The sequence below is a fragment of the Syngnathoides biaculeatus genome, chromosome 11, assembly GCF_019802595.1.
Source record: "Syngnathoides biaculeatus isolate LvHL_M chromosome 11, ASM1980259v1, whole genome shotgun sequence".
Classification (NCBI taxonomy): domain Eukaryota; kingdom Metazoa; phylum Chordata; class Actinopteri; order Syngnathiformes; family Syngnathidae; genus Syngnathoides; species Syngnathoides biaculeatus.
This window is the reverse complement of record NC_084650.1, coordinates 19389743-19402786: the sequence shown is the minus strand read 5'-3', so window position 1 is coordinate 19402786 and position 13044 is coordinate 19389743. Positions and strand designations below refer to the sequence as shown.

At 48.4% G+C, this 13044-nt stretch overlaps 2 protein-coding genes across 4 annotated transcripts; both read left to right on the top strand.

Moving 5' to 3' along the window:
- Positions 1-1026: 1026 nt before the first annotated feature.
- On the top strand, positions 1027-6030 carry zgc:110843 (uncharacterized protein LOC541492 homolog). Its single transcript, XM_061834808.1, has 3 exons — positions 1027-1254; positions 3309-3511; positions 5377-6030. The coding sequence occupies exons 1-3, from the start codon at positions 1200-1202 to the stop codon at positions 5464-5466; spliced, it is 348 nt and encodes a 115-aa protein (XP_061690792.1). The 5' UTR covers positions 1027-1199; the 3' UTR covers positions 5467-6030.
- A 637-nt stretch (positions 6031-6667) lies between these two features.
- On the top strand, positions 6668-10149 carry LOC133509163 (CXXC-type zinc finger protein 5-like). 3 transcript variants are annotated; one of them, XM_061835925.1, is made up of 2 exons: positions 6668-7614; positions 8454-10149. In XM_061835925.1, the coding sequence occupies exon 2, from the start codon at positions 8641-8643 to the stop codon at positions 9532-9534; it is 894 nt and encodes a 297-aa protein (XP_061691909.1). In that variant the 5' UTR covers positions 6668-7614; positions 8454-8640; the 3' UTR covers positions 9535-10149. The 3 variants fall into 3 exon arrangements, with proteins under 3 accessions (XP_061691909.1, XP_061691911.1, XP_061691912.1); XM_061835927.1 differs by lacking the exon at positions 6668-7614 and adding an exon at positions 7634-7753; XM_061835928.1 differs by lacking the exon at positions 6668-7614 and adding an exon at positions 7762-8094.
- Positions 10150-13044: the final 2895 nt, after the last annotated feature.

Sequence of the window (13044 nt, the reverse complement as noted above, 5' to 3'; positions counted from 1 at the left end):
GTTGGTTTCCTCCCACATCATAAAAATATCTATGGATAGCTGGGATATGTCCCAACATGCCTGTAACACTAGCAAACGTAAATTTTACTGAAAATTTTAATCATGTTAAGTCAATTCAAATGGCTTTTTTTTTTCCTTCCAGTGCATGTGTTGTTGGTAGAAAAATAAATTGAGGGCAACGGATGGTCGAAATTATCCCTTGATCAATTTTTAGGTGTCCTCAGAAATGTCAGTGAATCATTCAATACAATGAGTCCTTGCCTCTTACATTGTTGAAAAAACAACAACAATGTTGCCGGATATTAATTGTTCATGTGTCCCTGATGCGCTGATACATTCTTAAGTTTCCCGGCATCACCTCGAAGTGTCGCCAAAGCGCCAACGGCTGCAGAAACGTCCGCCATGAAGGTGACGTTAGTCACCGCACATTTCCACGGTCATTTCACTCTCGATATATTTGAACTTTGTCATTCATACGCATGTTTTGTACATAATTCGCCCTGGTCCTTTTTTTAAATGTATTTTTTTTAAAGAAAATCGTGAACTGGGGGCGTGTCTTTGAGCAGAGACTAGAGGGGGCGGGCATTGAAGGTAAAGCTACATTCAAATCTTGCTAGCAGGTTGGAAAACGTCATACAGTACTGTATTCTCTTTAGCTCGTGTGTTGAACTGTTTTACTAGTGGGGACAAAAATTGGACTAGTACAAAGACAAGTTGTAGCATATGTTCCCGACTAACTGTCTCGCTCTGGGTTAAATCACATAAAGGTACTAAAACATTGATTCACTAGGGCGAGAACCTCAGAAAATATCTTTGTCATCAGGAGGTTTGCCATCCAAACGAGTAAAGAGTCGTAACAAACGCGCAACAATGTCCACTGTTCACAAGACATAATGCGTGTTATTAAATACAGATGATAGCGGCAGTTAAATCCACGAATCAAACGAACTCGTTATTAGTTGGAGTCCTTTTAGAACGTTCAAAATAGCGGCAAAGCGAAACCGGAAGTGATGTGAGGCAGCGTGATGAAGTATCTTGTCACACGGTGTCTCTGTGACGTCGAGTACGTCGTGGGATGACGTGGGCGCGACGCAGGACGAGACCAAACGCCAGCAGGAAGAGGACAACGTCCACTTGCGTGCAGCCGCTATTAACCTTGCCGTGGACGCCGAAGAGCGTAGCGTCCAGACAGAGAAAACATGGCCACCGCCATGCCGCACTTATCAACCAGCTCAGGAATGAGGTTGTCAAAAGGTAAAGTGTGCAAAACTATTGCGCGTGGCATTGCGGGGACCGGCTTTTGAACTTAAAAAAAAAAAAGGGGGGGGGAGGGTGTACATTTCGCCCCCTGACGTTTAGTCCGTTGTGGCCGCTTACATGACTGTTGGTTTGTTTGTTTGCATAACGCAACCGGAAGTAAACGCAGCCCCCTAAGACGAATGACCTTTAGTTGGTAAAATACAACAACGCTGCAATGACGTGAAGTGCTGCTGCTGTATTTGGTGGCTAAGGGCTACGGGCTAGCTCAAGCTAATCGATTCAAAAGCCGTAGAACTGTTTACAACCACTCATCGTTTTGAAGATGGGCCAACTGTCTCATGATTCCCGAATAAAATTGCTGATAAGGAGACCGGTTAACCGCTCAAGCGATGTACGCGGCCTTTTTAGAACAACAACAAAAAAAAATCCTACTCCTTCATCTTAAAATGTCAGGAGTACCTTTGTGGCAATGGCTACACTCATGTTTGTTAATATTGAAGTCTCAAAAGAATGCGTTCCTCTGTGAGAAAGAAGGATCTGTTATGATCCTGTTTGCTGATAAAATATACCGTTATCTGGGCTGGATTTAGACCAGATAAGGCTTGTAGGTTCTCAAAACTGAAATGAATCCCACCCCCTCCCCCTTTATTGTTATTCATGCAATCTTTCATGTACAAATTAGTGATGGAGGAGAGCAGACTGGATAGCTTTGGCTCCGTTTGTCCCAAACCGGCCTTCGCTTCTGCAGACCACCCCGACACCAAAACCATACAATGAACTTGTTTTAGAAATTGTGACTTTTGAAAATCATCACTCCAGATATGTCCCCCCCCCCCCCCCCACATTCAATACAAGTAAAAGTCGACCAATATCTACGCTAATACCATTCAGTTGATGTAAAAGGGAAAGTGTGTCAAAATTTGGGATACAAAATCCCGTTACATAAGTTAAATTTATACTTACACAAATAAGGTTTAAGTTTTCGGAAATTTCAAATATCCTCCCCTGAAAAATATATCTAGCTTGTTTTTAATGCTACAAATAGCACTCTAAAACAGTGATTTCCAACCTTCATAGAGCGGAGCCACATATTTTACAATTGATAAATCCCACGGCACACCAACAAATGTCACCAAAAATGGATAGACTAATTATTGTATGTAATTCCTGCCATCTAATAGAAGAGGATTTTTTGTTCTGTCTGTCATTGTGCCGCAATGGCATAAATAGATGAATAAAGATACACTATTTCTTGGAATAAATGTGTGTTTTTTTTTTTTTTTTTTTTTTGCAATTACACAAAATTGGATGACTTCCCACGGCACACCTGAAGAGCGCTCACGGCACACTAATGTACCCCGGCGCACTGTTTGGGAATCACTGCTCTAAAATATTGTACTTTATAAAATCTTAGTAACATATATTAACTGTCTCCCCAAGAGGTGTTGCGTCAGGAAGGGCATCCGACGTAAAAATTGTGCCAAACAAATATGAGCGTTCATCTGATATGTTACACTGTGGTGACCCCTAACGGGACAAGCCGAAAGAAACTTACTTTCGTAACACATATGTAGACAGACGAGGAAGCATTTTACAACGATTAAGATCCTGTTTTATTTTTTGTTTTGTTTTGTGGAGGATAAAGAATATATACCTGTGAGTGTCATACTGTCTGTCTACATGTGCTAAGGCACCATTTGTGTTCAAATATCCTCTGACAGGTCTCTGTGGTTTTTCAAAGTGTGCAACGTGTAATTCTCTTTTGTTTTATGGTTGTTTTTTTGAGTTAGCTTCAACTAGGAGTGTCATTAAACAGCTTGAAGCCTCCGCTCGTTGAGTACTGCCAACATACGTTGTTTGTATCTCAAATTTCAAAGTCAAGGTATCTTGAAAAACTTGCAAGTCACCAATAATGTCAAACTCACATTTGACGCAGTATGTCCGATCCGTCCGTGTACGCTGCACTCGCATCTGCCGTTAACAGTATTGTCACCTAAGCCGTTGTGTCACTATTTAGTATTCACTGCGCTACATATTTCTCTCCGCAGAGCATTTTCTGGTCGCTCTGCCCGTGGCGGTTGTCGCGGCCGCGGGAGGCTTCCTGGTCAGTCGTTACTTGAGCGGGCGGAGCTGCAAAAAGGGCCTGGTGAACACGTGCATCAACAAAGATAGTCCCAAAGTGGTGCACAGTTTTGACATGGAGGACATTGGCTCCAAGGCTGTGTACTGCCGCTGCTGGAAGTCGAAGAAGGTCAGCCATCAAGTCGCTGTTTCGGTTGATACTCGTGAGCAAAGGCTCTTTCAACTTTGTGTTGCACGCCAATGGTTTTTCCAGTGTTCACACTATTGTTAGGATTTCCAAACAATGTTCCCAGTTAATTACATGGGTTCCCCAGTTTACAGCAAAGTTTGTTACGATTGTGACCTTTACACAAATTTGTAAGTGAGAAAGCATCGTAATAAATAACTAACTTGGGGTCCTTTCGAGTCACTCCAACTAACCCATTTATTGTGTATGCCTTGCGTTTCTATGAGTACCGTAATTTCCGGCCTATAAGCGGCGGCTTTTTTTTCACACGCTTTTAACCTTGCGGTTTATGCAGTGATGCAGCTATTTTGTGCATTTTTTGTAATGGTCGTCAGGGGGCACTCGAGCAGAAAAGGTAAGAGTAAGACGGTGGAATGTATGTGCCGAGGAAGTCACTCTTACCGCTGTGATGATCTGCGGGCTCCCAGTGCACATATTTTGTAAACTTCCGGCCTGTCTGAAACTTCCGCATCCGTGCTTCCAACGCGTGCCATTCGACAACTTATCGCCGAGTGTTCATGTTCGCTACGGACGTCTCGGAAAGACGAACACAGCGAACGTGCAGATATGTGCATACTTTTGTTTTAAGGTTAAGTTAGGGTTACGGTTAGGATATAACGTATGTTAGCTCGCTCTATGTAAAACAAGAGGAACGATGAGAGTGGGGGATTTCCCAGTAACCGTCTTCTACATATCCAGACTTTCCCTGTTAGTAACGCATGCACATTAATCACAAGGGGACTTTTCATCACGGGGGAGCGCTCAGACCGTCACATCGGTCCGGCCCTGTTAGCGTGGCCTTAGCGTTAGCGCGGTGGCACTAGCGTTAAACTCTCTTTGTACCGTCTTTCTTTGTAAATATCTCGTGTTTCAGTGTGGGCAGTTGCGGCTTTTACAGAGCTGCGGCTTATGTATGTACCAAATGGTATTTCCTTTCCAAATGTACCGGATGAGGCTTATAACCAGGTGCGCTCTTGTTGGCCGGGAATTACGGTAAATGTCTCCCGTGCTGAAAAAGGCAGACTTCTAAATGGGGCATGGCAGCAGTTGCAGCTCATGCAAAAATAAAAGTAGAATGGTATTCTCAGGGCGGCACGGTGAGGCAGGTGTAGAGCGTTGGCCGCACAGTTCTGAGGACTGGGGTTGAAATCCTGGCCCGACCTGTGTGGAGTTTCTCATTCTGGTTTCCATCCACATGCCAAAAAATGCATTCATTGGAGAGACTAAATTGCCCCTAGGTGTGATTGTGAGTGTGAGTGTGACGGGTTGTTTGTCTCTATGTGCCCTGTGATTGGCTGGCAACCAGTTCAGGGTGTATCCTGCCTCCTGCCCATTGACAGCTGGGATAGGCTCCAGCCCTCCCGCGATCATCGTGAGGATAAGCAGCTCATAAAATGGTTGGATGGACGGTATTCTCAGACTCAATTCGGTGATTGCTTTTCCATGCCCATTCAAATTGCAGTTGAGGTCACCACCCATTCATGAACAGCCCCACTGCTGGCCTAATGCTGACAATTATGCAAAACATACGGTTTCATGTAAATTAGCATATTTGTTGTAGGCATTGTAAACCTTCAAACAAGTCCTACTTGATACACATGCTAAAATAGTTAGTATGCTGTTTATTTCCTGGAATTGTCGTATGTCAGAACCGTTTGAAAGTAAAGAACGCCTGTAGTCCAAGTAATAAAGATTTAAATATTGTGAGAGAGAAACAACAACGTCAGTTTTAATTTACAAACCACATCAATTCAGACTATTACAACACGGCGGTGACCTGATGACCTTATTTCCGTCCTTTCTTGCAGTTCCCTTACTGCGACGGCGCCCACAGCAAGCACAACGAGGAAACCGGCGACAACGTGGGCCCCCTCATCATCAAGAAGAGGGACGTCTGAGCCCACCGATCCCGACTTCGGGGCGCCCCGACCCCCGTATTGTCCGCGCCGCGTCACGACATCGCGAGGACACTTTAACGGTATTATGTTGTCATAACAGATCACACAGGCCTCAGTAGAATCTGCTAACCCACAAATTGATATGAAAGTATTATGTGTGTGAGCGCTATGGAATGATGAACGGTCAGATGTAGCGCTGTTCATGCCTTGACCCACTTTGGAATGATTTGTGTCCCGAGTTATACCGAAAGAACTGAACGCTTGTAATCATTTCAGTTCCAAGACACACTACAAAGACGATTGTTGCTTGTTTTCTTTTTTTTTTTTTTTGCTAAGCTAAGAAATAAACGTTTGTCTTAAATCATCTCCTTCGGATCCTGACAAGTATCGATGAACCATAATCAGTCACTGTGCGTATTCTTGACCAGTGTGTGCTCAAAACTGAACTCTGCTTATCAAATTTGACCTTTTCTTGAGTTTTTCTACTGTTCCCCGTGTGTCCCATTTTCAGGATTTGTTTTTCTGTATCGTGCGAATAAAAGTTTTTCTTTTTGGCGGAACTCAGATGAGCACATTTTTGTTTTGGTGCGACAGTACCTCAGGTGTGTTTGTCAACGCAGTGCATCAGACACTGCCTGGTTGTGTGCGTGCCAGATTAAAAAAAAAAGGGGGGGGGAAGGGCTCGGTTCTGCAGTGTCCACCTCCAGCACCAGTGGCCATTTTAGGACGCGTCAGTATGTGTGGTCACCGCTAGAAGACGCTGTGTTTACACGAGCAGTCGTGTCCAGAGCGTGTTCACGAGTGCTGGTGGGGGCCCCTGCTGCTATAGTGACACGCGCGCACGCACACGAGCACGGGCGCGTGCGCGGGCTTATGTGGCTGCGTGCCAGATGCAAGCAGGACTCTCGCAAGAGGTGGACTGGACTTCGCGTTCGTGTGAGGAGTCACCTGCCAAAGCGGCTTTAGTCTGTGGCCGTGTTTATTGTGTGTTCAGAAGAGGGGGGCATGGCCGGGCGCATTATATTTCCTCAACAGTTTCAAAACAGTTTTAAATGTTGATGGGGGGGGGGGGGGGGTTTGACCTTTCACAAAGAAAAAGCACGAGTCAGGAATATGAATCGCAACAAAATCAGTTTTTATTTTAATTCATGTTAAACGTACAGACATTAAAATCTCCAGAGCATTTGTGCTCCAGCTATTTATAGATTATGATGACGGTAATAATATTAAAGGTGCTATTACAACGAGACCTATGGTATACAATGTAGCATTTGAGTTTCTGCACGCTTTTAAAATGATCATCTGGTACCATGCATACACCGCCATATATATATTTTGTCCATGTGACGCTATACTTTTAGAACAGTTACATGTGCGGACATATTAAATATAGGTAGATGGAAATCAACTTCAATGTTTATGTTTATTCCAGTGTTTCCTAACAAATTAGGTGAACTGGGCCTTCTGCCATGTAGCGCAAGTGCATTCTTCTGGTCCAGCTACTCCCTACAATTCTGGAACATTAAAAAGTAAATAACTACATTCTATTCACACACGGTAAGTACTCTTCAAGCCTGAACTGATATTACGTATATATTTTTTGTGAGTCGCATCTTTTAATGAGACTTTACATGTAAGATGATTGATAGGATTTTTGATAACAATGATAAGTGTCTGAAAATAACATTATTTTCAGATTTTTCTTTCAAGCAAAACATTGAAGACTTGTTTTAGTACACGTTCCACTGCAGTAGTTGTCACATAAAGTAGTTTGATGACAGCAGGCGGTCATGTGGAGTGTTTCACAAGTTAAGTTTTTTTTATTTATTTATTTTATTTTTCTGGGGCCATGTCGGTCCTGACATGCTGACGTTTGCATGCCGAAGAGGTTTCCGTGCATTTCCGCGGTGGTCGTCGTGACCGCGTCGACCACCGCGCCACGGCGGTGTCGGCCCGCCGCCGAGAGTCCACTTCGCATTTTGAGCGACGCCCCCAAATTCCGTGCCGAGTGTTTGCAGACCCTCCGGGACGGAGAGGTGGAGGAGGAATCGGCAGCTCGGCCGTCTGTGTACGCTCCGAGCAGCGCCAACGCCATTAGTTCATGACTTCATCGAAGCCTTTTTTCGTTGACAGCGGCGTTTTTAGAAGGTAAGACCGGACGTTGGCGCGGCACTTCCCGCTCGCTCGGGGCTGCTTTGTGCTCGTCTGTCGCCTTCCGTGCGTGTCGCAGCGACCACTCGGACTGTGGTCAGCGCGCCGTGGCGTCGGCCGAGCGTCGTCGTCTTAGGTAACCGCGACTCGGCCGAAAACACCGAGCAGCCTCGCCGTTCTCCCCGTTAAAAAAAAAAAAAAAAACAGCCCGCCGTGCCCTCGGCTGACCGCTACATGTGTCGGTGGCTTCTCCGGCACCGTTTTTTGTCCCAAAACGTGTCCGCGGATTTTAGTCTGCTTGCTTTTTTTTTTTCCTCCCTTCCTCTATCCGCTGCCACCGCATCGTTGCGCACCTCGCCGTTGCTCGTCGATAGCAGACAAAAGACAGCCTTGTTTTTGGACGCTTCTGTGTTTTATGCTGGCCCCGGAAAGCCACATCGCCATGGCTGGCACCCACATAAGAGCAGTCGTCAAAATGTATTTGAAAAGCGCGCTCCACATTTGACCTGCGCATATGCGCATATCTTTGCATATTGTTGTCGCTCTGTTATTGATTGCATTGATATACCGTGAAATTCTTAAAGGGATACTAACCCTCCTGTATGCGGAAATCAGCAGCAACACATGCACTCGTGCTCACGGGCGCCGGTTAGCTTTAGGGAGTTTTTTCATTTTCAAACAATTGACATTATGATGATGTTGTTGTGATGCATTTGTTACATTCTGAGCGCGGCTCGAGCTACGTTAGCCCCGCTGTGTTTACTCTGCATTTTTCTCCCCCGACGTTTCTATTCTTAACCCTCCTCCCTTTGCCCTGTTCATGTGTTGCTCCCCAGGACTCCACGGCTGCTGCAGAGAATGGGAATAGGGACACAGGCCAAGGCTTGCCATTTTGGCTGAAGGAGCAGGACAGTTGTCAAGCCCGCGCGCCGGCGTCAATCCCTCCCTCCCTCACCTCGCCTGCCCCCCCCCCCCCCTCCGGCGTACACACAAGGACACGAACCGCCGCCCACATTCACGGCTATGTCCACAGCAGTAGACATTGCTGGCCCTTCCTCGCCAGACCAAGCCAACAGCAGCGCTAAAATCCCCAACGAGCCACTGAGACCCAACCTTAAGCGCTCCAGCCACCCGTACGGCCTGTCCCATTACATCGGCAACCCTTCCCAAGGCATGGACGTCAAAGGCCTGATCCAGCCCTCCCCGGCCCAGCAGCAGGCGGCCCCGCCCGGCCCCACCAAACCTCGCCGGGCCCCCTCCTGGCCCGACATGTGGGAGTCGCCCAGCGGGCTCCACCTGGCCCACGCCGCCGAGCTGCTGATGCGCGCCGGGCTGCTGGCGCTCACACCTACCGCCACGGAGCAGGCCGTCCCGGGCGCGCAGAGCAGCCAGCCCACCAAAAGGGAGGCCCCCGAGGTGAAGGCCGGCAAGGGGGACGGCGAGGTCGAAGGATCCGGGCCCGAGGAGGAGGAAGAGAACTCGCCCGGGTGCAGGACAGACATCCAGCCCTACTTGGGTGCCTGGTTCCCCTTCAGCCCCACTCTCTTGCCTCTCACCGGGTTCCAGATGGGGGGAGGCCACTGGAGGAGCACGGCGATGGGGGCCGAGGGCATGGAGGGCCTGGTGGCCGAGGGCCACTCTCCCGGTTCCCTGGGCGGAGGCGGCGGGGGGAGGAGGAAGAGGAAGCGCTGCGGCGAGTGCGTTCCGTGTCGGCGTCAGACAAACTGCGAACAGTGTAGCAGCTGCCGCAATCGCAAGAGGGGACACCAGATCTGTAAATACAGGAAGTGCGAGGAGCTGAAGAGGAAGCCGGGAGGTCCCGGGTTTGAGGGCAGAGTGTCCGCGTTTGACCTCAGAGGCTCCGACTTTTCTTTGGGCCTGGCGCAGGAGAGGAGCAGCGGTGCGTTGGACGGATAGTAATGTTTGCCACAGAATCCTGCTCGGATGATTGTCGAGGAGTTGAAGTGTAAAAGACACACACATGCGTACACGCACACATGCACACACACACACACACACACACCACACACACACACACTGGACACCATGTTGGTTCCAAGACATGGACACGATGTTTAGTGCAGAGCTGCACCTCTGTTCAAGAATGTTCTCACTCATTCCCATCCTTTCTTTTGACAATCAGTGAATTGGAGAGGAGAGAGAGAGAGAAGGACACCGACGTGTCGCTGTATCGAAAAAAAAAATGTAAATATACTGTAAATATCATGGGGGGGACGGGTGGGAAAGGGCGGGCGGGAAATTATGTCTTTTTTTTACATCCCTTTCCAGTTTGGATGTATTGTGTTGCAGCCGTTTAAAAGAAACTAAAGAGGAAGAAGAAAAAAAAAAGAGCCAAATGTTTTTGTTTCTACTTGGGACTCTCAATCCTGTCGTCACCACATTATCAGTGAGCGAGTCGTCTAAATTATTTCATGTGCAACTTGTACTGTATAGATCTGTTTGCCCTTTTTTTTGGAAATAAAAAGAAATTGGCCATCGCGCGCTCGTCCGCACGCTTTCGCTGGCATTTAATTGGGGGTGTGTGTTTGTCGGCCGCTGTACTTCCGCCGAGACGTGCGCACGCATGTGCACTTGTGTGTGTGTGTGTGTGGATTATGAGTCACCTAATGGCGTGGCTGAGAGCCTTATCACCACCCCACAGACACACACACATGCGGACACAAGCACACCTACACGCCGTTTGGCAAGCGCACCTAAGCTGACACACATCACAAACAATCTCCATTCACGTCCACGCACGCTGTGATGCAATGTCTTCTTTACTTTTTTTTTTTTTTTTTTATTCACAAGTCCACATAAGAAGGAGATCTCGGCGCAAGCCGGGCCGTGCGGGTTTTTTTTTTTTTTTGGTTTTTTTTCCGCTTGTTGCCGTAACGATGGCTGATGTGATAAGACCTTCTTCCTCAGCGCCACACTCCAGGGGACCTCAGGGAAGACGTAACCATGGCAACGGTCGGCCTGAGGTGTCACGCTATAATTGGGCCACGGCTGCACTTCCTGTGCGCCTTCAGTCGGGGGGGATCGCAGAGGGACTGTGTGTGTGTGCGTGCATCTGTGGGGGTGGGGGGTTGTGTGTTTGTCAGGCAGGCGAGAGAGAGAGAGAGAGAGAGAGCGACGGAGGCGCAGCACGCCAGCCAACGCAGGACACTGCCAACTCATGGAGAACAGCGGCGAGCTCCAACATCATGCAATTACAACACTCGCTCTGAATGACAAACACACAATCTTCCACTGAAGTCCTCACACTCATCTTTCTTCGGCTCTCACACAAGAACAACATTCTTGGATCTGCAGCTTTTCTCCCCCCCACACCCTCGTCGGTGCCTTTCTAGTGATTCGGTGCCTAATCCCCCCTCCCTTATTCCGTCACGCACGCACACATGCGCACACGCACACGTGCGCACACGCACACACACACCGGAAATCTGTGTCACCCGCTGCCCAGCAGGTCCAGTGACTCCCTGAACGCCTGCAGTCTGGCTCCACTGGCCTGCAAGATGGCAGGAAAGAAAGGGGGGAGGAAAAGGGATTGAACAGGGGACAGGGAGGGGGTGGTGGGGGAGGAGAAAGAGGAGGGGTGGGGGGGGTCGAAAACGGATCCAGGGAGAGGGAGAGAAGGTGGAGGGTGAATGGGGGGGGGTGCGTAGGGGAGGCTTGAAAGGGACTTGGTGAAGGGCAGAGTGGGAGGAGGTGCGGGGGTGTACGGGAGAGGGTAAAACTGGGAGGGATGAAAAAGCAGGCCACAGGAGGGGAAAAAGAGAAAGAGTGACACGTGGGGAGGAGGCCCAGGAGATGGACAGCAGGGGATGGAGATAACGCGGGCCAAACAAAGAAAGAGAAAAGATGAGTGCGAGTTCGGGCGAGTCGGGCCACGAAGGTGACAGAAATGCGACGGGAGACGGAGGTGCGAGAGCGCGCGCGGGGCGGAAGGGATGGCGGTCGGCAGCCGCCTCTGCGTGCTGCCGGGCGACCCCCGTGGTGCCCACGTATGTTGGCAGCAACTCCGCTCGCACTGCAGCGGAAAAGCTCTGCCAGCCTCGGAACCAGGGCGGACCCCCGGCTTGCCGGCCGACCGGACCTTTCCGATCCTGGCCGCTGCGTCGCATTGTATTTGAAATTGCATCCACACAAGGTCTTTTTCAACTGCAACACTCACATAAGACGTCTTTAGTTCACGTCACGTGCATGTTTTGGGAAGGTGGGAGGAAATCCACGTGAGCGCAGACCGATTATGCAAACTCGTATAGGAAGGCCTGAGCTGAGTTTCGAACCGGGAGCCTCAGAACCGCGAGGCCTAAACACTAGGCCTCTCGTGGAGCCGGACCACTGCGGTATGCATTTTCCCACCAAACGCAAATGTCGCTACTTACTTCAAAAATTTCGCCAACCTCTGGTTGCATTTTGGTGACGTTGGGGGTCAAAGGTGACACTTGACCTTTGACCTTTTACGCTATTAAAGATGGATCCAGAGGAGGCCGACGTGTATCAACAGCTTCACTCACCCGATGCTCAAGGAAATTCACAAACAGCAAAAAAAAAACGAATAAATAAATAAATAAAATCATAAACGGTTATACTGGACACTTTGGACCCACAATATTAGGTACAGCTACATTACACACGTGTATCCATAAAAGTGTTTTTACAAAGATAAAATGCTCAGTGTCACTGTTGCCTTTTAAGTTTGGCTAACTTCCTGTATGCTGGTCACACTGACCACATCCATCCATTTTCTTTACCACTTATCCTCACGAGGGTCACGGGAGTACTGTAGCCTATCCCAGCTGTCCACGAGCAGGAGGCAGGGTACACCCTGAACTGGTCACCAGCCAATCGCAGGTCACATCGAGACAAACAGCCGCACTCACGATCACACCTAGGGGCAATTTAGTGTCCAATTAATGTTGCATGTTTTTGGGATTCGGGAGGAAACCGGAGTGCCTGGAGGAAACCCATGCAGGCACGGGGAGAACATACAAACTCCACAAAGGCGGGTCCAGGATTGAACCCGGGACCTCAGCACTGTGAGAAAAATGCTTTCCACCTGAACCACCGTGCCGCCCTTAACTTATAAAGACTTAACAAATGCTTTTAGAATACACTAGACAAAAATAGAAGAGAAAAAATGCTTAATGCTTATATAGCATACGGATATTATTGGTCCCTGGAGGCAGCACAGATCTAATGTTAGGCGTCCGAATTTGGGATTCTTGGGTACACCTTGCATGTTTTCCGTGATCTTATTTTTCTCTGGGTACTCCAGCTTCTTCTACATTTGAAAAAAAAAGATTAAACGTTCTTTAGTTGTGAATTTGAGTCTGACTAGTTGATATGTGCGCTGCGATTGACTGGTAACCAGTCCAAGGAGTACCCATCTCTTGCCCAAAGTCAGCTGGGAGCGGCTCC